The sequence below is a fragment of the Sycon ciliatum genome, chromosome 8 (assembly GCF_964019385.1).
Source record: "Sycon ciliatum chromosome 8, ocSycCili1.1, whole genome shotgun sequence".
NCBI lineage: Eukaryota > Metazoa > Porifera > Calcarea > Leucosolenida > Sycettidae > Sycon > Sycon ciliatum.
In genome coordinates this window covers 21,926,451-21,953,001 of record NC_088650.1, presented here as the reverse complement: position 1 = coordinate 21,953,001, position 26,551 = coordinate 21,926,451, and the positions used below count along the sequence as shown (strand labels likewise).

Sequence of the window (26,551 nt, the reverse complement as noted above, 5' to 3'; positions counted from 1 at the left end):
TTGTTCCAGAGAGAAATAGAGAGAGAGAGACAGGGGGGGGGGGGGGGAGGAGGTCAGTGCTTGATTGCCTGCCTTTCTCACTTGCTGCTGCTGCTTGTGCTGTCCTCCTGTCTAGTGCCGCTACATTAGCTATTTGCTCAGGAGCTCAGTGTCATGACTGCAATAGCTGTTTGCTAAGAATTGCTACAGGAGATGTCCGTGCAGTTCATACAGGCAGCTATCTGCCAGTTAGCATATACGCTTTGGGTTTTGTGTGCCCAATTTGCCCTCCTTGATTCTGTCAACCTCATCAACCCACACATGTGAGTGTGCACCAGCAAACATGCTCATGTATTCGTGTGTGTGTGTGTGTGTGTGTGTGTGTGTGTGTGGCGTGCGCGTGCGCGCGGATGCGTGTCTCTGTGTGTGTGTGTGTGTGTATGTGCGTGTGTGTATGCGTGTGTATATGCGTGTGTGTATGTGTGTGTATATGCGTGTGTGTATGTGTGTAGATCAAGGAGTTGTCCCATCTAAGGATACATGTATTTCACGAACTGGTGGAACATGGAACAGTGTGGGCTTCACTACCGCATATTGTCTGTTCCAGTCTCGCTGAGGCAAGGTCTATTCATGCACATGCTTTGATGTGTATGCAACTGCTGGTATGTGCCAGCATGTTTTTAGACCGTAGGTACATAGCACCCTGGACTGTGACTGTGTGTTGCCGCTCTGACCATGCATTGTCACCTGGAACTTGCACAACCTGGGTTTCGAAACAAACTTTGTTTTCGGGTGTTTTTGTCTTGTGTCAGCTCCCTGTATGTGTTTAATACTGTGGCTAATGTTATTACTGTTTGTCCTTTGCTTGAATGTTCTGAAGATTGTGATGATTCCTACTACATTCCTACTGTGCAGTGTACAGTACGTGAATACTGTGCAGTGTACAGTACGTGAATACTGTGCAGTGGCACGGGTTCTTAAAGCTTGCACACTAACGACACTACAGGCAGCCTGGCATGTTCCTTTTTTGGGTGAAATTAACTGTTTTGGTCTGGCTGCTATTCGGTGCCCAACAGCACCACTGTCCAGCTGCAAGCACTGCTGCAGATATCGGGTGTTATATACAACATTTGAGCGCGCACACACGCTGTGTTCATACACACGCATACTTTCACTATGCAGGTAAGTGAAACCCAAACCCCTGTACATGACTGTGCATGTCTTTGCAGGACAGAAGCCGGTCACTCCGTCCCGACGTCCCCATTGCTTCTTTTTATTCCAGGTACATGATTTAAAAATCATGTACCTGAAATCACCAACCTTTGCTATCGGCTCTGAAAGTATACATAAACCTGGATTTCACTTGGCCTACCTGAACATTGATCTCATCATAGCCGCATGGCCTAACTACAGTCGACTCCACTTATCACAAACTTGGATATAGCAAATTTCGTGACGTAGCGAACCAATGTCCTTGTCCTTGTTTGAACCCATTCAAATGGACCCTTTATAGCGAACAGTTGTCGTGTATCACGAACCATACCTCTTAGGGCTGCATGCAAACCAAGCACCGCCCTATACTGTAATGGGGCACATGCCAGCCGTAGCGTGTTGCTTGTATAGTGTGAGTGTATTGGGGGGGGGGGGGGGGGAACTTCGGCTATAAAGAACTAATTATCCTGCACAATGGTGTTCGTCCCATCAGGCGTCGCCTAACGCCTGTACTCTGTAAAAGCAGAAAATTTAGTCTGTGAATATGAATTTCGTCCTACTTTAAAGAAAGGCGATTTGTCTGGTCAAAATATGTTGTCCACGGACTGACAACATGGTGAACATCTGGACAATTAATTCACATTATATCCTGGCATGTAATATATTCCGAAAGCTCCTTGGGCAAAAAACGTTCTGCTTATACTGAAGTTCAGCCAACATGATAAACAGGTACAAGTGACTTTTAAGACTAAAAAAGTAACTTATGCAAAAGTCCATACCTAATGGAAAATGATTGTTCAACATGCACATGCATGGTGGCACATCCCCCCCCCCCCCCTTACACTAAAAATATACCTTTTTGCAATTCGTTACTTGGAATTCAATGAGACTCCAGTCAGTTACAATCTGTGACTGGTATCCCGTGTGAAGACAATCCATGTTTAGTATTATTTACCCAATGTCACTCCTTGAAGACCATAGTGCATAGAACAGTGAGTAAAGTAAAGTTTGCACGTCCGCGTTACCACCGGCTATACAATTGCGTTGAGAAACACAACCAGCTTAGGAAGTTTTGCTCGTGCCAGGCCACCACCATGCCTGTGATACCAGGGTGGCAGATGCAGCACCTAACGGTGAGGGTGAGGTGGTAACTCTCACAACCAATGTCCTAAAAGGGGGCGAACCTCGTTAGCTGCATCCATGTTACTTTCACTCCGAGTAGTGAGTACCCAGTTGACCATGGGTGCAGTTCTTTGCATGTATAGTGGTTCACGCATGCATCACCGCATTTGTTAGCACAGTACGCTGTCCCTGCTCCCAGCGCGGGTCTCGAACTTGGGACCTTGTGATTCGCAGGCAAGCCCACAACCACTCGGCCAAAGCGCTGGTACAGTGAGTAACTGAGTAGAAAGAAGGATTCAAATGTTTTCACAAATGGCCAGGAAATAAGTAAAAAAAATCTAGAAACAATAGAGTAAAATCATAAGTTTGAGGGAGGTGAAAAAGGACAAGTCTAAGCAAAATGATAGACTGTCACCACCAGGAGCCAGTGAACAATGGGTCTTCACTTTATGCCATAAATGCTAAAATCGTTCCTGCTATGTTTAAAAAAACTTGAACTGTGCGAGGGCCATGACTGATAACACCAGACTGAAGCATGGACATCCAAAAATTAAACTTTCCCTTTCAAATGTGCAGCGGTGTTCTCGGGACAATGTAAATGTGTTCTATGCTAGACTTGAAGAAACTTGAAGCAGATTGCGAGTTGAGGCTATTACTGAGGATTGTGTAGCTGTAAATGTCTGCATTTCTGATTTGGTGCTGGGCTAATCCTGCTAGGCTTCGGTGTAAAGAGATGGAGCTCAGGGATATAGGCGTAATTGATAACGGCCGCTTGAAAAAAAATGAGGGAGGGTCTGTACTGAAGATATAAAGAGTACAATGTAGACGGGCGATTAGCCTTTGTACTATCTGATCCAAGTAAACTTTGACATACTATTATAGAACGGTTTCTTGGTGGGGGACCAGACTATCACTGCTGTCTGATTGCAATGTTTGTGGCATAGCTATACTGCCTACAATAGATCCACAGCCTACTCGATTTTTAGCAGTTACATCCGGACTCTCACCTCCATTCTGACTAGCATCGACTTCAGCTTGTCCGGCTCTAGTGGCAACAGCATCGAGGCATAAGTCACCCTGATCGACTATGTAAGACGTCACTTGTTGCGGCGTAGTGCCCTCTTGTCCAGCAGCAGACACATCCTTGCGGCTTGCGGCTTCTGGTCTCTCGCAGAAGCCTGATTCAGAGGCTGAGAGCCCACTGGCGGATTGAGAGTGTTGGCTTGCAGCAGCTAGAGGGGGTACAAGATAACTGGCTGGTTTAGACTGCGCTTGAGATTCATTACCACTGTCAGCTGTCCAGTAACGCTGTAACTGGGGCTGGCGCTGAGACTGACTGTGCAGAGCAATGTCATGGCTGACCTTACGATTCCGTCGCTGCTCTGCATTCAATAGGCTACGCTGGGACAGTGTGGCTATTACTTGCTTGTGTACACCGTCGGGAGCGGTCTGCTGGGCCGATGGAGCCAGGCGACCAGGTTCTGGTTTGCTGCCCGAATCCGGTGCTAGCGTTCGCATCAAATCCATGACCAGCAAGACGTTGACGGCGAGTGCGATGGCAAGATGACACAAGAGTATCATGGCTTCCCTGATGACAGCTCCCGACAGCTGTGTGTAGACAATCAGCAAGCACACCACCAGCAAAGAAACTGCAATTGCCATGAATGCTGCCATGCGCAACGTCCATGGCACAAATTCTCCGATAACCAGAAAATAGAAGCGCAATGCAACGATGCTGGCTATCATCACCATGGTGAGAACCAGTGTGGCGATAACTGCAGCAGATACTGAGCATCCAGAGAACCATTTCTCATTGGGAATAACATCATCCAGCTGTCTTGGCTCATCAATAGCCAAGCACAGCGCCACAATGATAATGATAGCCAGGAGAGTGCTGAGAAATACCCAGAATGTTAGATAGTCATTCTCAAACACACTGCCTTTTCTGCTGAACAGTGATCTTCTGCGTGGAGTCTCCTTTATCTGCCCAGGGCTTGCATCATTAGAGACAGCCTTACTAATAGTAGTGTCACTAGGTGCAGCTGTCCCATCATTGGCATTGCCAACACTGCGGCGGACACTGGGAATAGTCACTGCCGGAAGTTCAATAACGTCATCATCTGCAGGCTTGACATCCTTTGCATCCACTTCTGCGTCAACTGATGCAATATATTTCTCGCGCCGTATAGCAAAGAAGATATCAATGAGTTCCATGAGAAACGGGAGGAGAAGAAAGGACATGGCTATAGGTGACCATGCAGCGCGTAAAGTACACGTAGCTGAGCTAGGTGGAGCGAGATTGATGAAGACAAGAATGTATATGGCTGCTGCACCCAGTGCACTGCTCAGCATACTGAAGAAGCGCAGAGCAGAGTTTTCATGGAGAATATCCATCACGAAGACGATGACTGGGAGGGCGATGACAACCAACGCCAGGCCTATACTGGCTACAATGATACATGCAATGGCCGACCTATCATTGATGCTGAAGTAGTCCTTTTCCAGATCTACACATCCCGATCTGTTTCTATTGATGTACTGGTGATCCGGGCATAGTTGACATGTGTCCCGTTGAGTGCGTACGTACATGTTTGCACTACAACTTTGGCATTGCCAGCAACATAGCGGGTAGAGAGAGCGGGGAAATGATGGGATTGGCAATGCTTGGAATCCAGGTGAACACAGCGCACTGCAGCGTGATACTGGTCTAGCCACATATCCCCACGTACCATCTCTCCACTCAATACGGGACGCGTTCAAAGTCAATCGACTTCTGGAACACGTCGACTCATTCTTAGTCGGATCGCTGCAAGCAATGATGTCGAAGTTTCCTGCTGCACTGATAGTATTCCTCAGTGGGCCTATGTGATCATGTGGCAACTGCTCCCAGGTACCAACGATACGCCGCATGCCTTTCTCATTCACTTTTTGAATATTGTAGACATTATACACTGCGCTCTCCAAGTCACCAGCACTGTCAAACGCAACTGTACTGTTACCTTCACCGGTAAATGTCAGATTCTTCAAGTAGATCAGGAGAGCATCGCCATTCACAGCACCCGTTCTGCTCTGCTCCAATGCCATCATGCCTTTACATAAGCCCTGAGTACCAGCACCGCACAGCTGACGTTGCATGCTATCCAGTGCCCTGGCAAATGCGTACACAGCATCGATGACAAATGGTATCTTTGAGTTCTGCGAGTAGGCAAAGCTAGGCGAGTCGCGAAGTGAATTATTCAAGCACTGCACACAATAGTCTGTGGCTGATGGTGCTTGGCTGATATTGCAAGCATCAGGATTGCAGCCGAATGTTTTATTCCAGAACTCTGACAGCCATGGATTGCGGCTACGGCCAATATTGGCCCTTGGGTTGAGGCTTAGAAAATGCTGTCTAAACCGGTCCACGATACTGCTCGTGGGTGCTACGCCCAGTGTTCCTCGTGTTGCATTGATAGCATCCTCTTTTGTGAACTGATCATCTTCTATCCAGGAGTCCGTTGCAAACCAGGTGAATTTTTCCGGCAGCCTCGGAGACTGTGAACTCTGTTCCTGAGCAACGTAGCGCATGAAGGCCAGGGTTGCATCACGACCACTAAATGCTACCGTGGCTGATGAGTTCTTGCTGAGAGTATCCGTCAGGTCGGTGAGGACACTTTCGTACCTAGAGTCAGCTGAACCATCGTCATTGGCCTTGTTGACGCCTAGATCAGAGTTAGCAGCAACACACGCACTCTGTCTGGCCTGCAGCTCACGTACAACCTCTGCAGCACCATCACGACCATACGCCCCTTCAGTACTGACAACACCCGGGTACTGAATACCCAGCGCATGAGAGATACCCACAATGGCCTTAGCTTGGAATATGTCTGGTGGCACAGTACGCAGAAAGAAGCGATAGCGATCCTCTGACAGGGTTGCTGACGTACTGGCATAACTAATCTGCGGGATGTGAAATATGCGTAGCAGATCAGCAGCTGCAATGGATGGGCCGCTGGATGCTGCTCCAACTACACCGCTGATTGGGATGAGGCCTGTAGTGCACTGACTGGTATCCTCGCGCTGTACAAATCTCACCGTCTGCTGATTGGTGTGGTCTGGAGTGAGGCATGTATCACGCATTTCGTAAGCCAGAAGAATCCCGGGCAAGATATCCCGGCGCTTATTGATTTCGTCAATTGCGAAACGCATTGCCTCCATCCGCTCAAAGCCAGACACCTGGATGTCGTCATCGCATAGGCTCTCCTCAGTTGATGCACTATTTCCGTTATTGCCGTGTATAGGGAACAGACCACCCAGTGCGATAGTGCTGCTGCTGGAGCATATGTCAGCACCAGGTGTTAGACTGCATGGGCCTTGCCAGGACATGAAGTCATCTCCAGTGACTCCACTTCTTTGCCCATACAACGACGGCACTGCATACGAGCTAACAAGTAGAAACACTGTCAGCCACATTGGTAAACTTCCATTCTCCATTCTGAAAAGCACAGATTGAGCCAGTACTTAGCAGTCAAGTGCAGTTACTCAGGATGGGTGAGGACGGCTTACACTCCCACCAAAACCTGCAAGCCAACCTGTTGCGTTGCTGAGTTGCTGAAGTGATGTGAAGATAAAACTGACCGGACCGACCTACAAGTCAGCTTTGCTTTGAGTGATCCTAACAATATGCAGTCACCTCCTAGTAACGGTGGATACTGGGCACAAGACAGCGCTACTGGCAGGTTCTCGTGCTTGGCGATAGTGACAGCAGCAGCTCGAATCCGAGCACTCTCTTACTCTTAGCCCGTGCTCAAACAAACACTGGGCAGATGCACAACTTTCTCTACCGGATGAACAAGTGGCCAGCAGAACTCGGAAATTGCACGTCCACCCAGGTGTCCTCTAGTTGTGAACAGCCGTGGTTTCCGCTAAATGCAACCAGGAGATCTGCTAGTACTACTGTCCTGAGCTAATGCCGTACTGCCACTACTGGCGCACCAGGATCCATTCATCAGTTTGAGGGGGAAATGCCGGCACTTCCAACGCTTTGTACAAGCGCCAGGTCCCGAATGGCGTTACCGATCCTTTCCCTACCAAGACACGAAATCACTGCCACAAATTCACAATCATTAGCATTGCCACAGATCGGTAGAACACTGAACAGTGTCACTGGCAGGTTTGGCGATCGCCAGGTTTGTGTAACTTGAAGGCATACACAGCTCCACGAAGGAGAGAACGACAGATGTAGACCTACTACAGAAAATACTTGTTGGCCATGAGCGATGTTTTAGGTCTGCCTGGCTGAAAAATCTTCATGCTACCTCCTCACACGAACCATCATTCAAACTAGACTCTCTGCTGTCTGTTTTTTTTAATTATAATCCTCGTCCCAGCCTCTAGAAAGTAGAAACCTTTCGAAATATTTAAAAAAAAATTTTTTTTAGATTTTTAGCAGACATCGGTTTCGGCTACCCAGGCCATGGCATGGCCCAGCACTGGCAGCAGTCATAACTAATTCGCGCGCTTGCTTCAATGCTTGACTCCTGCATCGAGATCGTGTTGTCTCTGATATCATGATATTGATAAGGCCTACCCTGCATGGCCTGGGACGGGGTCAGTAGTAGACCCTCTAGATCTACCGACTCGTCGGTAGACTCACTCTGCACTTGGCAGTGACACATGCACCGACCCGTGCCGACAGTCAGTGAAAGTGATACCGGTGCAGTTACCAGTGTTACACCAGGGAGTTGTAGATCTACAGTGTAGACTACACTGTCTTACACTTTACACTACACACAGCACACTAGACAGTACAGACAGCTGACAAAGACGTTTTTGTCTTTTAGTTTTAGTAAAAAAGCAGTGTGAAAACGATCACCAGTACATGTACTGGTAGTAGTGCCAGAACGGAGCTACTTGTACTGTGTAAGTAATAGTTGTAGCTGCGCTGTCGATGTCGTTCACTGCACTGTCGATGTCGTTCACTGCACGTGAGGATCTTTGTCTTTGACCTACAAAACTAGTCAAATAGACGTCCTTGCCTGATCCTTGACCTTGAACCATGTGAACCATAATGTAGATCATCTACCACTACACCAGGTCCACGGACCGGTACGGTGCCATCAGTGAACGCGTAGGCTAGCGATGTGCACGTGTACGTGTGGGTAGTGTGTTCGTCTGACATTTTTTGTGACAACAATCAATCAGAAAGACCGAAGATTTTTTAAGTCTAAAGATGCTTCTAAACTGACACTCAATCTAAACTGTCAAAACGTCAAGCACCCATCACTCAAGACGATCAGCACTCGAGTACTCATCTGTTCCCCTATCCCCTATCCCCTGGCCTGGCCTGGGTTGCTTGACATACATGTAGCCTGTCATACTATTACTTGTCCAATCGACCTGTACTTACTAATACTAGTACAGTGACTGTATTTTTATTATGTACTTGTACATACATGTACATGTAGTGCTGACTACTCATGTACGTATCTAATATTGACTGAGTACGATGTCAATATAGGAAATAAAAGCCGAGTAAAAGACCGAGGCGAAGCCGAGGTCTTTTTAAGTTTTACGAGGTTTTTTTCCTATACTGACCAAGTACGAAGTCAATATTAGTTTATCACGACAAACAGTCCGTATTTCAAATTCCAAAACGATAACAAGGTCAATATAGGAAATAAAAGCCGAGTAAAAGACCGAGGCGAAGCCGAGGTCTTTTACGAGGTTTTTATTTCCTATACTGACCAAGTATTTTTTATTTATTTATTACAGCATCTCATAGCACAGTGAGAACACCGGCCAATACAAAGAGAGAGGGTGTTAGCCAACCACGGCAAGGAAGGGAGAAGGGGAGGAGAGGAAAAAAGGAACCGGCATGGATAAGCAGTGATTGCAACAAAATGAGAAACACAAAATCAAAGTCAAGGTGCGACAAGGATCTTAAAAAGGCGGAGGGAAGAAAGGTCCTTAGCTTCTTGGGGAAGTGCCAGCCACGCAGAGTACGCAGTGAAAAAGGGAGAGTGAAGTAGAAAGGAGGACTTAGGTTTCGGAAGGGAAAGGGAGTTACTCGTGCTACGGGAAGAGAACCAGTTGAAACAGTGGAGGTGAGGTGGACCCAGATTGAGTTTGAGAGAATGGATAAGGGTGACAAGATGTGAATTACGTCTCTTAGACAAAGGGGTAGTGTCAGCAAGGGCATAAAGGGTGGAAGATGGGAGCATGCGGGGTTTTCGGAGGAGGATTTTGAGAACTTTTTTGTGGTGAATTTCGAGCTTGGCAGCACGGGTTGTGGAAATTCCAGCCCAAGCAGTGTCTGCAGAATCAAAAATGTGGCGTAGGTAAGCTGAGTAAAAGAGGAGTTTACAAGAGATTGGGAGATGGTAACAGGGAGAAGAGAGGATTCCTAAAGATGAACTTGATCGTTTACATATGTAATCGATGTGGGGTTCCCATGAAAGGTTAGAGTCAATGAAAATGCCAAGATGCTTATGGCTGGAGACTATGTCTATAGGCTGGGGGAAAGTGGGATGGAGGAGGGGCAGAACATCGGGCTGAGAAGGAAAAAGCATGATTTTAGTTTTAGACAGATTGGGCGATAACCGCCAAGATGACATCCAGGAAATTACTCTTTGAATCCCGTTAGCTAGGTTACTCATCAGGCCAGTGATGTTAGGAGATGCCCGTAGGAGCGTTGTGTCGTCTGCGAACAGTGATGTGCCCGGGCCAGCTGCGGGCAGATCATTGACGTATAAGATAAAAAGAAGGGGGCCGAGGATGGAACCCTGGGAACTCCGGATAGTACTGTTGTGCCGGCTGAGGACTTCCCATGTACCGTGACGTACTGCGTTCGCCCAGTTAGGTAAGATGTCAGCCATAGCAGGGGATTGCCGTCTACAGTAAATGATCCATGAAGCTTGGCCAAAAGCCCCCCCCCCCCCCCGTGCCAGACGGTATCGAAGGCCTTGGCAAGATCGAAAAAACAGATCCCGACTAGATCTCCAGCATCCCGATGTCGACACACTAATTGCACTAGGCGCGTCAGCTGGAGGGTGGTAGAATCGCCTCTGCGAAATCCGGACTGAGCTGAACTCAAACGTGACGAGACATGACAGTACAATTGGTCGTAGAAAACGCGCTCACAGAGTTTGGAAACACAGGACAGTAGAGATATCGGACGGTAGTTTGATGCTTCGTGGGGGGACCCTTTCTTGTAGATCGGTATAACAGCTGTTTTCCATGCAGAGGGAAAACGACCAGTGCATGATAGGTTGAAAATCAGACATAAGGGGTATGCTATTGAGGGCGCAAGTGACTTAATACCAGATTAGTGATGCCGTCTGGGCCTGGCGCCTTGTCAGACGGGAGCTTTCGAATGTAACGTCGGATGGCAGCAGTCGTAGTAAAGACAGATGTGAGGCGGTCAGCCTCACCCGACTCCTCGGCAATGGGGGAAATGGGTAGAGAAGGGTCATCAGGCACGGCCACTGAGGCGAACTGAGAGTTCAATGCAGTGGCTTTAGCTGAAGAGGTAGTAGCCTGCCGCGTAGAACTAATGGTGAGTGTCGGGATGTCACGAGATACTTTATGATTTTTTAATTTGTTCACGAACTGAAACAGTGATGGGCGGTTTTTGTCCTGCAGCGTAGCTTATACGGACCGAATGTATCCCCGGTATTTCGATCGAGTCAGACTCTTCACCAAGTTCCGTTGAGATCGATATACATGCATGTTAAGCTGGGTTGGGTATTTCTTACACACACTGTAGAAATCGTGCTTTGCCTTAATGGCGGCACGGAGGGGGCATCAACCCAAGGTGGCTGACCTAAACGTCGGCATGAGGGGGAGAGTGGACGCCGGGAGAAGTACCCGAGGTGCTTCTCCATGGCCCTGCTCAGAATAGAGTGGAAAGACGAACGAGCGTCATCCACGTGCGAGCTGCGGAGGTGACATTTCCAGTGGACATCAGCAAGTTCAGCATTCAGGTCATCCCATACGCAACGTGGCACCAACTTGAAATTGTAACCTGGGGGTGTAGGGGTAGATGTTGGGAGGAAGTGATGCTGTAGGGTTGGATTTTTGTTAGCAGTGGCAATGTTGTAGGCTAGCGTTGTAATGACTTGCAAATGATCCGATGCAGCAAGCGGGGCAGCATCGTCAACAGAGCGTACAGAGAGGGGGCGGTTCGTAGCAAGCAAGTCCAGACAGGACAGTCTTCCATTCGGAGCGACACGGGTGGGGAAATTGACAAGCTGCTGGAGGCCAAAGCTAGAGAACACGTGTGATAGCTCCGTACCAGCACGCGATGTGGTGTCACCACTCCATCAGTCAGAATTGTGGGCATTGTAGTCACCAGTAAGAAAAACATCAAATAAAGAGAGGTCCAAGGAACACAGCGTGTCGGTAAGTATGTCGCAAAAGGAGGTGAGATCAAGAAGGGATTGTGAAGGGGGGGGGGGGGGCGATAATGACAGCAAATGAGTAGCAGATTGGCCCGGAGACCTGCAGGTGCACCAAGCTCAATTCATAAGGCCTCGCTTTGGGGAGAATCAAGGTCATGGCGACGGGTGCAATGTGAAAATGTCCCATCACGTATGAGAATGGTTACGCCACCATAGCTACGTAGGTTTGATCTCAGGTTCTTATGTGTAGATCTGTCTTTACGGAAGCATGTGCTGGAAGCGTCATCTCAAGTCTCCATCCACCTCAAGGGAAATCTGACCACGCAGTTGTGGTAACTGACTTTGAAGTTGCCCCCTCCTGTGACCGTCCCAGTAAGCGAACCGTGTGGCGCTACCAGCATGCTGACTGGCCTCGGCTACGGGCTTTCTTTCGGTCCACAAACTGGGTGTTGACTGATGACAACAGCATTGACGTCTCTTGTGTGAAACTCACACAGAAGATCAAAGAGGGCATGCAGATATTCATTCCATCCAAAACCCTGAAGCTACGCCAGGGAGACCCAGCCTGGTGGTCACCTGAGTGCCAGGAAGCTGTTGACAGGAAGCAACGTGCCTGGCGACGTCACCGATCTTCGCCCAACGATGCACACCTGCGGCTGGCCTACTCTATGGCAACAGGTGAAGCAACAAACTGTCTGCACAGAGCCAAGCAAGCGCACACTACCAGTATCCGCCGAAAGATAAGAGAAGGTGCCCTTTCCAGCCGACAATGGTGGACGACCGTCAAGCGAGCAGGTGGGCAAGGACACCGCTCTGCAGACATACCTGTTCTGCGTGCGTCGAACGGAACTGAGCACACCACCTGCAGCGAAAAGGCCGAAGCATTCGGGCAGTATTTCTCCGCAAAGTGCAGTCTTGGTGACAACGACTTGCAAGCCAACAGCCTCCCTCCAGTCCGCCCCCGATCTCAAGCTCAACTCCGCAATGTCCACTTTCGGCCAAGCACGGTTGAGCGGAAGCTGAGGCAACTCCACCCCGCCAAAGCCACGGGTCCAGACGGCATCCCCGGGCGTGTACTCCGGCAATGCAGCAAAGAGCTGGCTGCACCAGTGTCGCGGCTCTTTTCGCAGGCCTTCCACCAAGGTCGGCAACCTACAATGTGGAAGACGGCAATGGTTGTGCCGGTGCACAAGAAAAAATCCAAGTCTGATGTTAAGAACTACCGCCCGATCTCCCTCCTCTCTATTCTGTCGAAAGTCATGGAGGCCATTATTAACCACTCAATCCGACAGTTCCTGGAGGCACACAACATCTTATCGAAAAGTCAGTATGGCTTCCGCAGCCAACTCGGCACCCAGGATATACTCACGCTACTCAACTACCAATGGAGTCGCGTTGCAGCCAGAGGTGGTGTGGTTCGAGTCATTGCAGTTGATGTGGCTGGCGCATTCGACCGCGTCTCTCATGTAGGCGTTTTGCACAAGGCACAATGCTATGGTGTAACTGGTCCACTTCTCGCTTGGCTGAGGGATTACCTGACTGATCGTCACTTGAGGGTTGCAGTCGGAGGTGAACTTTCCAGTCCGTACCCGACCAAAGCTGGCGTGCCGCAGGGCAGTATCCTTGCTCCCACCCTGTTCATCCTCTACACCAATGATGGCGAGGACCACCTCCCACCAGGTATGGAGCTAGCAGCCTACGCTGACGACACCACTCTCTTCCACTGCTTCACATCAAGAGCTGACATTGACTGTGGCTCCGAGCTCCTCCAGCAGGGCATTGATGCGTTTTCCCGTTGGGGACATAAGTGGAGGATCAAATTTGAGTCCTCCAAGACGCAGGCTATGTCTATAGGTCACCATCGCCAGCCCTGGGAGCTCCCTCGAGCAACATTTGACGGCACACCGGTCAGTGAAGAGAGTCGGCTGAAACTCCTGGGAGTCACCTTTGACGACACCCTGAGCTACTCCTTCCACCTCCGCTCCCTAGCTTCCCGTGCTAACCAGCGGATTGGCTTCCTGAAGCGAGCGTCTCCCATTCTGGACGCCGAGAGCCGCCAACGCGTCTACAACGGCTTTGTGCGACCCACACTCGAGTATTGCCCCTTAGTGTGGATGGGCTCACCCTCGTCCCATCTTAAGAAGCTGGACCAGATCCAGCGAAGGGCCCTCCACATCATCGGAGCAGGTACTTGGCTCCCTAGCCTGGCACTCCGTCGCCTGGTAGCTGCACTTGCCTATACCTACAAGCTCTGCTATCTAGATGCATCCAGCCTCTGAAGCAGATGCTGCCTAAACCAGCCACTCACCGTGCCCCCGAGACAAGACCTACCCGTCAGTCTCTCCAGCTGCAGGATTCCCATCCATACCAGATGACAACTGGCCTGCCTGCCAACACCCGGAATAGCTGTCTCCAAGGATTCCCTGCTTGCACCGTTGCAACATGGAATGCCCTGCCACCAGACCTGTTCCACCACCCACCCGCCCAGCCCCACATGCAAAGCTTTAAGAAAAAGGTGTACCGTCACCTTCTTGCTCAGGACTGGCTCTCTGCTACTGATGCACTTTGAATCTGCTCGCCAACGCTTTCCCTGTTCTTATGAGTGTTCAGCTGCTTACCTTATAACCCTGCTGCCATCATCACCAATATTCTGATCCTCATGCACATATCCCAGAACCTGCTATCCTTCGCAGCCCCCATCACCAAGAGCACTGTGCTCTTCTATCTCCCAGCTCTCTCTCTCTCTCTCTCTCTCTCTCTCTCTCTCTCTCTCTCTCTCTCTCTCTCTCTCTCTCTCTCTCGCTCTCTCTTGCTCTCTCTCGCTCTCTCTCGCTCTCTCTCGCTCTCTCTCGCTCTCTCTTGCTCTCTCTCTCTCTCTCTCTCTCTCTCTCTCTCTCTCTCTCTCTCTCTCTCTCTCTCTCTCTCTCTCTCTCTCTCTCGCTCTCTCTCGCTCTCTCTCGCTCTCTCTCGCTCTCTCTCTCGCTCTCTCTCTCTCTCTCTCTCTCTCTCTCTCTCTCTCTCTCTCTCTCTCTCTCTCTCTCTTTCTTCTCTTCTTCTCCCCCCCCATCTCCCGATAATTATTAGCCCCCGTTTTCTTTCGACGCGTTTGCTGTGCAGTGAAGCCGAGACCCTAGGTCGGTGGAGCACATCAGACCCCGTCACCACGTCCACGATTCATGCCTGCGATGCTGCACAGCTGCTTTGCATGTCATGATTGGAAGCTGTGGCCTTAGTAAAAAAAAAAAAAAAATGTGTAGCCTGGAACACTGAATAAAAGTGACGGGCTTAGCCAGGTTTCTGTTAACATATTATGGTGGGCTTGTTGGCATGACTTACAGAGCGACAGTTGATAGTTACAATACGAAGTCAATATTAGATTTATCACGACAAACAGTCCGTATTTCAAATTCCAAAACGATAACCTCATGAATCCCGGTTTTATGATTGCACAACCGTTGCACCACCACCTACTCATGCAGTGACAATGCTGCACTAGGCACCGTTCAACTGCGCAACCCCTAAGCAGTCAAATATAAGCAGTCAATATAGCCCTAAGGAGTGAAACATGCAGGAATATTTGACTGCTTAGGTATGGCAAAAATCTCAAACTAAGGGAGTGATACATGATTGTAAAGTACAGTACAATAGCTGTCACGTGAGCAGTGAGCAGTGAGCAGTGACGATCTCAAGCTCTCTACCCAGTCCGATCCGAAGTAAGCATCGCCGCTGACGATTTTTTTCTCTTCTTTTCTCTGCCCATAAATATTGTACAATCATATACATGTACATGAAGAATTGGATGTGGTGGTGGCATTCCCCACAACGTCACTTCCAGCCAGCCTAATCCACTTTAGCTTTTTCTCCGCCGAACAGGTTACATTGTACATGATTGTAGTAAATTGTTAGATTGACAGCATGAAACAAGGAGGAGGACACTGTGTTCGAAAACAGTGACCTTACTACAACCAAGAGTACAGCTCAGTGGTTAGAGCATTGCTCATGACAAGCAGGGCCCCAGGTTCGAGTCCTGGTGGGTCTGGCGATTTTTCCTCTTTTCAGACAGTTCACTTCCCAACTGATCCTTTGTATTTGAAGTTCTCCCAATCCGTTCAAAAATTAATCACTTTTCTTTCACTTCTGGTAGGGTCCAGAAACTGACCGTGGTTGGTCCCCTGGGGGAGGGAGAAAGACCCAACTGCCATCAGTATGTGTGGCACGTGTTGTGAGCTGCCTTTGGAGTGAAAAACTTGTCAGCGCCTTCTGGGTTCAGCCTGGTCCCATAGCTCAGTGGTTAGAGCATTGCTCATGACAAGCAGTGTCCCAGGTTCGTGTCCTGGTGGGTCTGGCGATTTTTCCTCTTTTCAGACAGTTCATTTCCCCAACTGATCCTTTGTATTATTATTATTATTATTATTTAATATGTAAATACACACCGGGGAGAGGAGGTGACTCACCTCGGCTCAGGTGAGTCACTCAACCAATCGGGCGTGTAACGGCCCATAAGGCATAACCCTGTAAACTGCATCTTCGTTATCCACACCACGTATGCGGCCATTATAATTAAAGGGGAAGTTAAGGCAAAAATCAAAATTTCACCAGTTGTAGTCTTCGGGGTGCTGAGTCGAATGGTCTTGGTCCGAGAAAGCTGAGACGCTCCCTTCCTACTTGAATCCCAATCGAACTCGCGCACTTCCACTGAAACTGGGTGACTGCGCCCTACGAGATGGGGATTTGTATGCAAAATGTCACTAAAAGCGCCATTTCGTTCTTATAAAAGCACGGATGACCGCGATTGGCCCATATGTTGTAGTCTTTTGGACGCTGAGTCGACTGGTTTTGGTCCGAAAAGGCTGCGATGCAGCGTTCCTCCTTTATTCCCAATCGAACATGGTTGAACAAGCGGTCACGTGCTCCTGCGTACACCAGTCAGCTGGTCACCGTGCCTGCAGGGTACAACTTACTAGCCTGTTTGACCTTTTTTGGGTGCACTCCTGTCACTCGAGTTGAACCTTGGTGTGAAATTTGTCGCCTGCTGGCGTGGTGACCAGGTGATTTGGGCACCCAGGGGCACGTGACCGCTTGTTCAACCATGTTCGATTGGGAATAAAGGAGGAACGCTGCATCGCAGCCTTTTCGGACCAAAACCAGTCGACTCAGCGGCCAAAAGACTACAACATATGGGCCAATCGCGGTCATCAGTGCTTTTATAAGAACGAAATGGCGCTTTTAGTGACAATTTGCATACAAATCCCCATCTAGTAGGGCGCAGTCACCCAGTTTCGGTGGAAGTGCGCGAGTTCGATTGGGATTCAAGTAGTAAGGGAGCGTCTCAGCTTTCTCGGACCAAGACCATTCGACTCAGCACCCCGAAGACTACAACTGGTGAAATTTTAATTTTTGCCTTAACTTCCCCTTTAACATGATAACGATGGAGACAGCCCACTAGTCCACTCTCAATGCTTTGCTCATACACAATAAAACTACCAGCTACGCACCACCAGTGATGATATACATTGTACATGTACATGTACATGTATTATGGTGTACAGTCATGTACATGACTTGTATTGAGCGTGCTAATGGACTGGGTTAGAGATACCGGCCATCCGAAAACAAACCGTCCGGTCTGCCCCATCCGAACTCCCGAATGCAGATTGCTTCGCCATGCTATACAGCGGGCGCTGCGCTGATGGTTGTTCTGCTTCCATGGCATGCGGCATGCCTGCTCTGGCTGGCACTGCTGCCATTAGAAGGGATACAGGCACTTGGTCTTGGGTAGATCTACACTGGCCTTGAACCGAAGTGTATGTACATTGTATGTACAATACATTGTAGTTTAGGCCTTGACAGATCATGCTAGCATAATTTTTCGCATAATTCCTACCAAAATCGAATAATCGCATAATTCGAGGCAAATTGCATACGAATCGCATAAAATTGGAATAATCCGCCTGTTCGCATCAAATTCCATACAGTTGTACAATCATGTTCTACAAGTACAAGTAGATGCACCAGGAAGTCGTAGGTTTACGACTCCCTTGAGAACATGTCCAATCCACTACAATCAGTGACGGTCGTAGCTAGGTCGGACGGTGCGTTGACCCCGTTGAACTTTTGCTACTACAGTACAACGCCCTCTACAAAAAAATTCCCCTGCTATTTTGCACAGAGCCATTATACATTAGCAGCATATGTGAGCATAATGCGGCATAATATGATAACTTTTAGCATAAAAATAGCATAATTCTGCAATTTTTCAGCAATGCGAAAAGCCATAATTTCACAAAATATTAGCATAATCTGTCAAGGCCTATTGGAGTTATGACTTCATCTCCTGATCGCTTTATAATCATGTACTGTGTACAATGATGCAGAATAGAACTTACTTTCTAATATCTTTATTTTCTATTAGTATTTCTAATTCATCTCCTGATCAGTGATCGCTGTGCAGTGACGTCATGTACTTGAAGTAGTACATTGTACATGTATGTACCATGCGCAATGACATGATGGCAACATGGCATTTATGATTATGGTCATAGATATTATGGCATTGTGGCTTTATGTAACAGTTACATTGTTCGCCATCATACCCCTGCTTGGCTGCAACACCCGTGTACATCATGCAACTGAATACAATCATGTAACTAACACCGCTGTGAGTGACGTGCAAGGCCATCCGACAGGCATTGCGCTTGCCTGTGGTGCTGTATGGATGAAGTTGAAAATACTTCCAGTACATTTATACTGAATTCACCAATTGTAGTGTACAATACTCAATCTTTGATGTCGGCCATACACTCTGTACCGCTGCTGCTCTATCCTGATGAAGAGTGAATGCAGCTAGCAAGGCCTGGAGCGTATTACGTTAATACATGAAACTACTGAATAGCCACGAACTCTGTGAACTGTAGTTACTTGGTGAGTAAATGAGCTCAGCTCACCAGGTCCGTGGTGACATGCCGAATGTCTGCAATCGGTATTGGAAACGTCTATTGTTCAAAAGCCGATTGCTTGTCCCTCTGCTGCAGGGTTCAGACTACGGAGGTAGGCATAAGAACGAAAAGGACAAGGACAGGCAATTTCATGGAGTGACACGCCACACATATTGGCCATCATTACCTGATCGCTACTTCTCCCAAGTCGTCTGGGAAGAAACCGAGCAAGGAGCTTTTCTCCTTAGACGAGTGCTTATAGTAGCCGTCCACGCCTAGAACAGGGTAGGCACACATGTGTGTCAGTACACTGAGAAAGACGTGCTGATACTGCACGATCGTGTTGACATGCTGCGCAAAGTTGGTGTGGGGAACGATAGGTCCCATCGCTTTTATGTCATCATCACTGGTGAAGAGCGGTCGCACACACAGCCGAACGTTCATCACCTCTTGTACAAGTCTTGATGGGTTAGGGGAATACTGGCTATCCACGCCATGTGCGGAGACAGGAAAGAACACGATAGAAAGCGATGTGCCGGTTTAGCCAGGTGCCCTTGCCAGGAGATCATGGTAAGGAGTCGAAATCACTATTTCCGCTCGTGGTCCCTGCAACTTGACCTCACAAGTCAATGGTCTAGCCTAGATACCGCGCGCAGCTCTCAAAGGAGTTATTTTTTTGCTTTTCTTGCTTGAAGTCCAGCACTTGCTAACACTTGCAGTGTTGGTCTTTTCTCTTCCCATGATAGAGAAGACGCGTTTGCGTAAAGATCACTTTCTGAAAACTCCACCTTAGAAGTGACAAAGCAGAACGCGCAGCTTAGAAGACGGGAGACAGGAGACATATTTTCCAGTTGGTTGCTCTGTTATACTAACTTATAGGTACACTGCGCTGCTGCTTCTAGAACTTCGAGTTCTGGGTCTGTAGGTCTAGATCAAGTCGCGCATAGATTCTACAACGTGTCACTGCTGCAGTACTTGCGCTAGTTTGCGATACTGTCATTGCCGCTCTGATGCCTTCAGCCGGGAAACTTGCACGCTTGGCCTGTGTGCTATGCGTAATCGTCCTGTGTAGTAGTGTGGTTGAAGTGGATGCCGCCACACAACCACCAGCAACAGCAGTAGACGTAACCGTAGTGGGCGACAAGTCGGAGTTAGTCGGTCCTCACAGGGCGGCTGTGAAGGAAATCTGGAAATCCTATCTTGATCCCGAAGTATCAATACACTTTTTACCCTCCCCAGCAGCAGGAGATGGGGATAACGAATCCGCCGGGGGAAAGGCTGCCCGGGCTGAGGCCAAGAGGCGAATGTATTATGCGCTTCGGTTCATCAGAAAATGGCGTTCACTTTCCCGCAGAGGTGATGCTGCAGATGCTTGGGAAGGCGGTGACAAGGAGCAAGAGAACCACAGAAACAGGTATAGACGAGGATCCAAGGACGATGGTGGAATATTCGCACAGTACTGGCCGGGAAAGGAGGGACCGGGAGTTCTTCACCATGGCACTGATGGCAATGCTCAAGACAACCTGGGAGATAGCTCCTTCACAGGTACGTGTGTACTCGTCGTGTACGGCATGGTTTGCCGCTGTGTTCGCATGCATCCCTGCTAACAACTAGGCCAGGGTTGGGATTTCATTGCAAGAAAGAGTCTAGCTCTACCAACATAGCCGGCAAAGTACAGTATTGTCTACTAGTACACTAGTACAGCCAGTAGTGCTTGATGGACGTGCAGTAGCATACGTACAGTAGTGGTGCTTGATGGACGTGCAGTAGCATACGTACAGTAGTGGTGCTTGATGGACGTGCAGTAGCATACGTACAGTAGTGGTGCTTGATGGACGTGCAGTAGCATACGTACAGTAGTGGTGCTTGATGGACGTGCAGTAGCATACGTACAGTAGTGGTGCTTGATGGACGTGCAGTAGCATACGTACAGTAGTGGTGCTTGATGGACGTGCAGTAGCATACGTACAGTAGTGGTGCTTGATGGACGTGCAGTAGCATACGTACAGTAGTGGTGCTTGATGGACGTGCAGTAGCATACGTACAGTAGTGGTGCTTGATGGACGTGCAGTAGCATACGTACAGTAGTGGTGCTTGATGGACGTGCAGTAGCATACGTACAGTAGTGGTGCTTGATGGACGTGCAGTAGCATACGTACAGTAGTGGTGCTTGATGGACGTGCAGTAGCATACGTACAGTAGTGGTGCTTGATGGACGTGCAGTAGCATACGTACAGTAGTGGTGCTTGATGGACGTGCAGTAGCATACGTACAGTAGTGGTGCTTGATGGACGTGCAGTAGCATACGTACAGTAGTGGTGCTTGATGGACGTGCAGTAGCATACGTACAGTAGTGGTGCTTGATGGACGTGCAGTAGCATACGTACAGTAGTGGTGCTTGATGGACGTGCAGTAGCATACGTACAGTAGTGGTGCTTGATGGACGTGCAGTAGCATACGTACAGTAGTGGTGCTTGATGGACGTGCAGTAGCATACGTACAGTAGTGGTGCTTGATGGACGTGCAGTAGCATACGTACAGTAGTGGTGCTTGATGGACGTGCAGTAGCATACGTACAGTAGTGGTGCTTGATGGACGTGCAGTAGCATACGTACAGTAGTGGTGCTTGATGGACGTGCAGTAGCATACGTACAGTAGTGGTGCTTGATGGACGTGCAGTAGCATACGTACAGTAGTGGTGCTTGATGGACGTGCAGTAGCATACGTACAGTAGTGGTGCTTGATGGACGTGCAGTAGCATACGTACAGTAGTGGTGCTTGATGGACGTGCAGTAGCATACGTACAGTAGTGGTGCTTGATGGACGTGCAGTAGCATACGTACAGTAGTGGTGCTTGATGGACGTGCAGTAGCATACGTACAGTAGTGGTGCTTGATGGACGTGCAGTAGCATACGTACAGTAGTGGTGCTTGATGGACGTGCAGTAGCATACGTACAGTAGTGGTGCTTGATGGACGTGCAGTAGCATACGTACAGTAGTGGTGCTTGATGGACGTGCAGTAGCATACGTACAGTAGTGGTGCTTGATGGACGTGCAGTAGCATACGTACAGTAGTGGTGCTTGATGGACGTGCAGTAGCATACGTACAGTAGTGGTGCTTGATGGACGTGCAGTAGCATACGTACAGTAGTGGTGCTTGATGGACGTGCAGTAGCATACGTACAGTAGTGGTGCTTGATGGACGTGCAGTAGCATACGTACAGTAGTGGTGCTTGATGGACGTGCAGTAGCATACGTACAGTAGTGGTGCTTGATGGACGTGCAGTAGCATACGTACAGTAGTGGTGCTTGATGGACGTGCAGTAGCATACGTACAGTAGTGGTGCTTGATGGACGTGCAGTAGCATACGTACAGTAGTGGTGCTTGATGGACGTGCAGTAGCATACGTACAGTAGTGGTGCTTGATGGACGTGCAGTAGCATACGTACAGTAGTGGTGCTTGATGGACGTGCAGTAGCATACGTACAGTAGTGGTGCTTGATGGACGTGCAGTAGCATACGTACAGTAGTGGTGCTTGATGGACGTGCAGTAGCATACGTACAGTAGTGGTGCTTGATGGACGTGCAGTAGCATACGTACAGTAGTGGTGCTTGATGGACGTGCAGTAGCATACGTACAGTAGTGGTGCTTGATGGACGTGCAGTAGCATACGTACAGTAGTGGTGCTTGATGGACGTGCAGTAGCATACGTACAGTAGTGGTGCTTGATGGACGTGCAGTAGCATACGTACAGTAGTGGTGCTTGATGGACGTGCAGTAGCATACGTACAGTAGTGGTGCTTGATGGACGTGCAGTAGCATACGTACAGTAGTGGTGCTTGATGGACGTGCAGTAGCATACGTACAGTAGTGGTGCTTGATGGACGTGCAGTAGCATACGTACAGTAGTGGTGCTTGATGGACGTGCAGTAGCATACGTACAGTAGTGGTGCTTGATGGACGTGCAGTAGCATACGTACAGTAGTGGTGCTTGATGGACGTGCAGTAGCATACGTACAGTAGTGGTGCTTGATGGACGTGCAGTAGCATACGTACAGTAGTGGTGCTTGATGGACGTGCAGTAGCATACGTACAGTAGTGGTGCTTGATGGACGTGCAGTAGCATACGTACAGTAGTGGTGCTTGATGGACGTGCAGTAGCATACGTACAGTAGTGGTGCTTGATGGACGTGCAGTAGCATACGTACAGTAGTGGTGCTTGATGGACGTGCAGTAGCATACGTACAGTAGTGGTGCTTGATGGACGTGCAGTAGCATACGTACAGTAGTGGTGCTTGATGGACGTGCAGTAGCATACGTACAGTAGTGGTGCTTGATGGACGTGCAGTAGCATACGTACAGTAGTGGTGCTTGATGGACGTGCAGTAGCATACGTACAGTAGTGGTGCTTGATGGACGTGCAGTAGCATACGTACAGTAGTGGTGCTTGATGGACGTGCAGTAGCATACGTACAGTAGTGGTGCTTGATGGACGTGCAGTAGCATACGTACAGTAGTGGTGCTTGATGGACGTGCAGTAGCATACGTACAGTAGTGGTGCTTGATGGACGTGCAGTAGCATACGTACAGTAGTGGTGCTTGATGGACGTGCAGTAGCATACGTACAGTAGTGGTGCTTGATGGACGTGCAGTAGCATACGTACAGTAGTGGTGCTTGATGGACGTGCAGTAGCATACGTACAGTAGTGGTGCTTGATGGACGTGCAGTAGCATACGTACAGTAGTGGTGCTTGATGGACGTGCAGTAGCATACGTACAGTAGTGGTGCTTGATGGACGTGCAGTAGCATACGTACAGTAGTGGTGCTTGATGGACGTGCAGTAGCATACGTACAGTAGTGGTGCTTGATGGACGTGCAGTAGCATACGTACAGTAGTGGTGCTTGATGGACGTGCAGTAGCATACGTACAGTAGTGGTGCTTGATGGACGTGCAGTAGCATACGTACAGTAGTGGTGCTTGATGGACGTGCAGTAGCATACGTACAGTAGTGGTGCTTGATGGACGTGCAGTAGCATACGTACAGTAGTGGTGCTTGATGGACGTGCAGTAGCATACGTACATGTAGCAGTAAAGCAAGCCTTTTGGCGAAACATGGAGACAGCGCCCACAAATTCCGAAACCAACTGCCTACAACTTCAATTGTCTACCACGTTCTGCAGTAGGCCATATGAATATGATAGGATATTGCTGTGCAATGCTCTGCCCTGGCATGTGTTCTTGTCATGCAGATCGACCCTACACCGACACATCAAGTACAGGTAGTGAAACACCAGACAGTGTGAATGGAAACGAAGGAGTCAATCCAGGAGACAGCAGTAATGGCGGGGAAGGTGGCGGAGGAGGAGGTGGTGGTGCTGGAGGCGGTGGTGGTGGTGGCGGCGGAGGAGGAGGCGGCGGCGGTGGTGGCGGTGGTGGCGGAGGAGGTACAAACGTAACTCCTACTCCCATAGTCAATTGTACCGTTGAACTAGTTTGCAGAACACAAGATCTCCTATCAGCTGAGTCACTTGAGCTCTACAATCAACTGGCTACGGTTGTGCAGGCTACAGCTGAAATTGAACTGGAACTCTTCCGTACTCGTACCAATAATCAAGAGGGTACACTGTGTGAAGTCAATCAGGGCACACGTAATGATGGGAGAGATGTGACTGTATCCTTCAATGGCATGCAAACTGCACAAATATCCGCCAACTCCTCCATGCTGCCCGTTGGCTTTCTCAGTGCACTCTATAAATCGGAAGACTTTGATGGATTTGGCAGACTGCGTATCTCCCTGGATCTGATTAGCGGTACGGCTCAACTCATCGCCCTTCAACCACCCAGTGCAGTACTGTTTCTGGACTTCCCACCCACTGAACAAGTGAGTAATTCATATCGCGTACGAATGCAACATGCACATGAATGTCCCTACATACATGTACATGGTATTAAAATAATCCAATACTAGTACAGTACTTGCACCAGATATATTGGATAATCTGATAGTTGTCAGCTGACGAGCTGAGAGATGGGCGCCATTAGCAGAAGTTGGAAGAATAGGAGTTAAAACAATTCAGATTAGAATAGCTACTTTTATTGATGACTATCAGGACGACATCCAGGAGCGATCAAAGAATACACGACTGACGTTAGGAGAAGTCTAAAAAAAAACTCCCCTAGCATAATAGGAGAAGTCTAAAAAAACTCCCCTAGCATAATGAGGGTCAGAACCGGGTTCAATACCCGATATGGTTCAGATGGTCCCAACGGACCGGGGCTCTACCAACCGTGAATGGTTGTAGTAAGGTCAATGTTTCCGAACACGTGTCCTCCACCTTGTTTCATGCTGTCAAACCAACAACATGTACATGACTGCACAATCAGTAATGTACATACATATACATGTACATGTACATGTATAATGTATGTGTCCCATGACCGATATGGCAATATAAAAGGAAGATGCGATGAATCATATCAATCTACTACTGTAGTACATGATTGTATAGTGTATACAATCATGTACAATGTACATGTATACCGCCTACCGGTAGCCTATATAATATACATGTACATGTATGATTATGGTGTTGTTATTGTCCTTCCTCCATGATTTGCGTTAGATCTGTGACGAATTCACCATTTGCAGAGACCCGCCTCTCACCATACCACCTCCTAACACCCAGCCGCCACGTCCATTTGTTGCCATGCCGACCAGTGACAATCTCCAAGCAGCCATCTCAAGGAATCTCTGTAATCGTGCGGCATGTGAAGTCAATGGACCCACAGTATGTGTGTGAAAAGCCAGGCCTCTACTCGCAGCCAAAACCCTGATAGCCTTTATGATAACACCAGGCGTGCCCAAACTCTACAAGTCCTGATTTTCAATGTTAGTCCACACTGATTAGTGATAGTGTGTTGATTTCTTGATTCCACTCTTCGTCACAATAGGATTTTCACCTCGTTTTGTTGATTTTCCACTAGATCTTACACTACACTGAACAACTACAGTTACGTCATGATCTCAAATAAGCGCATGTGCCATGAACTAACCAATAGGCAATACCTATCATCTAACCCAGACTGCCAGAGGCCCTATTATGAATTCACAGCTGAACGGATATACTATGTAGCTATAATCTCTATACACAAGTTGATTGACAAATCAAGACTCAAGTTTACACGTCGTATTATCCTCAAATCACAATTGAATGCCGAGGACAGTACTATGAGACGGACAGACCTTTTTCTTACCACCGTTCTATTTGATGTGTGCGCGGAAAGCAGAGTGCCATCCCTTGGGGATTGGAGCCGCACCAACACTGCAACAGCCGACACCAGGGGACAGGTCACATGTGAACCCATCTTCATCACATGTACAATGACTATAGTTGTAGCTGCTTGTTCTCGGGCGGTAGCTCTGATTCCGTGGGAGGCTGTTGTGCAGATAAACACTATCAACTGGTAGATAATAATAGCATTTAATACCCAGTATATTGGTGCCAGCATCTGAGGTCGAGTAAAAACATTCGAGGACTTACTGATACATGTACATGTACATGTTATTATTTTTGAAATGTTCACGTGATGCCCTTTCTGCTGGACTTGAAATGTTCAGGTGATGCCCTTTCTGCTGGACTTGAAATGTTCAGGTGATGCCCTTTCTGCTGGACTTGAAATGTTCAGGTGATGCCCTTTCTGGACTTGAAAGTTGCATGCGTACATGTACATGTACATGACATTGTATGTGCACCTCTTTGACCGGCCCCGCTCGTTCCCCATTCTTCATTGATTCCTTCTGAAGTTCTGGCTAATGCGAAGTCTAGCCAAGGCTTGTTTGGCGATGCCAAAAGCGCCAGTAAAGCTATATTTTACAATAATAATTGAATGAAAGCGGATACAATGTTACATGCGGCCC

The 26,551-nt window shown here is 48.5% G+C and overlaps 1 protein-coding gene and 2 long non-coding RNA genes across 3 annotated transcripts in view; 2 read left to right on the top strand and 1 right to left on the bottom strand.

Annotated features, from left to right (window-relative positions):
• Positions 1 to 844, top strand: part of LOC135823490 (uncharacterized) — a 7,790-nt gene extending 6,946 nt beyond the window's left edge. Inside the window, exon 3 of the long non-coding RNA XR_010554724.1 lies at positions 492 to 844. This is a non-coding gene — a long non-coding RNA (uncharacterized LOC135823490). The remainder of the gene's footprint in view (positions 1 to 491) is intronic.
• Positions 845 to 2,596: 1,752 nt separating this feature from the next.
• LOC135822321 (metabotropic glutamate receptor 8-like) lies at positions 2,597 to 7,773 on the bottom strand. Its single transcript, XM_065335064.1, has one exon. The coding sequence runs from the start codon at positions 6,784 to 6,786 to the stop codon at positions 3,190 to 3,192; it is 3,597 nt and encodes a 1,198-aa protein (XP_065191136.1). The 5' UTR covers positions 6,787 to 7,773; the 3' UTR covers positions 2,597 to 3,189.
• A 16,300-nt stretch (positions 7,774 to 24,073) lies between these two features.
• On the top strand, positions 24,074 to 25,873 carry LOC135823296 (uncharacterized). The gene is made up of 2 exons (XR_010554653.1): positions 24,074 to 24,514; positions 25,257 to 25,873. It is a non-coding gene; the product is annotated as an uncharacterized LOC135823296 (long non-coding RNA).
• Positions 25,874 to 26,551: the final 678 nt, after the last annotated feature.

Bases quoted from the DNA above. Each gene is read 5' to 3' on its own strand.
- LOC135822321 (XM_065335064.1), bottom strand. From the start codon at position 6,786: ATGGAGAATGGAAGTTTACCAATGTGGCTGACAGTGTTTCTACTTGTT.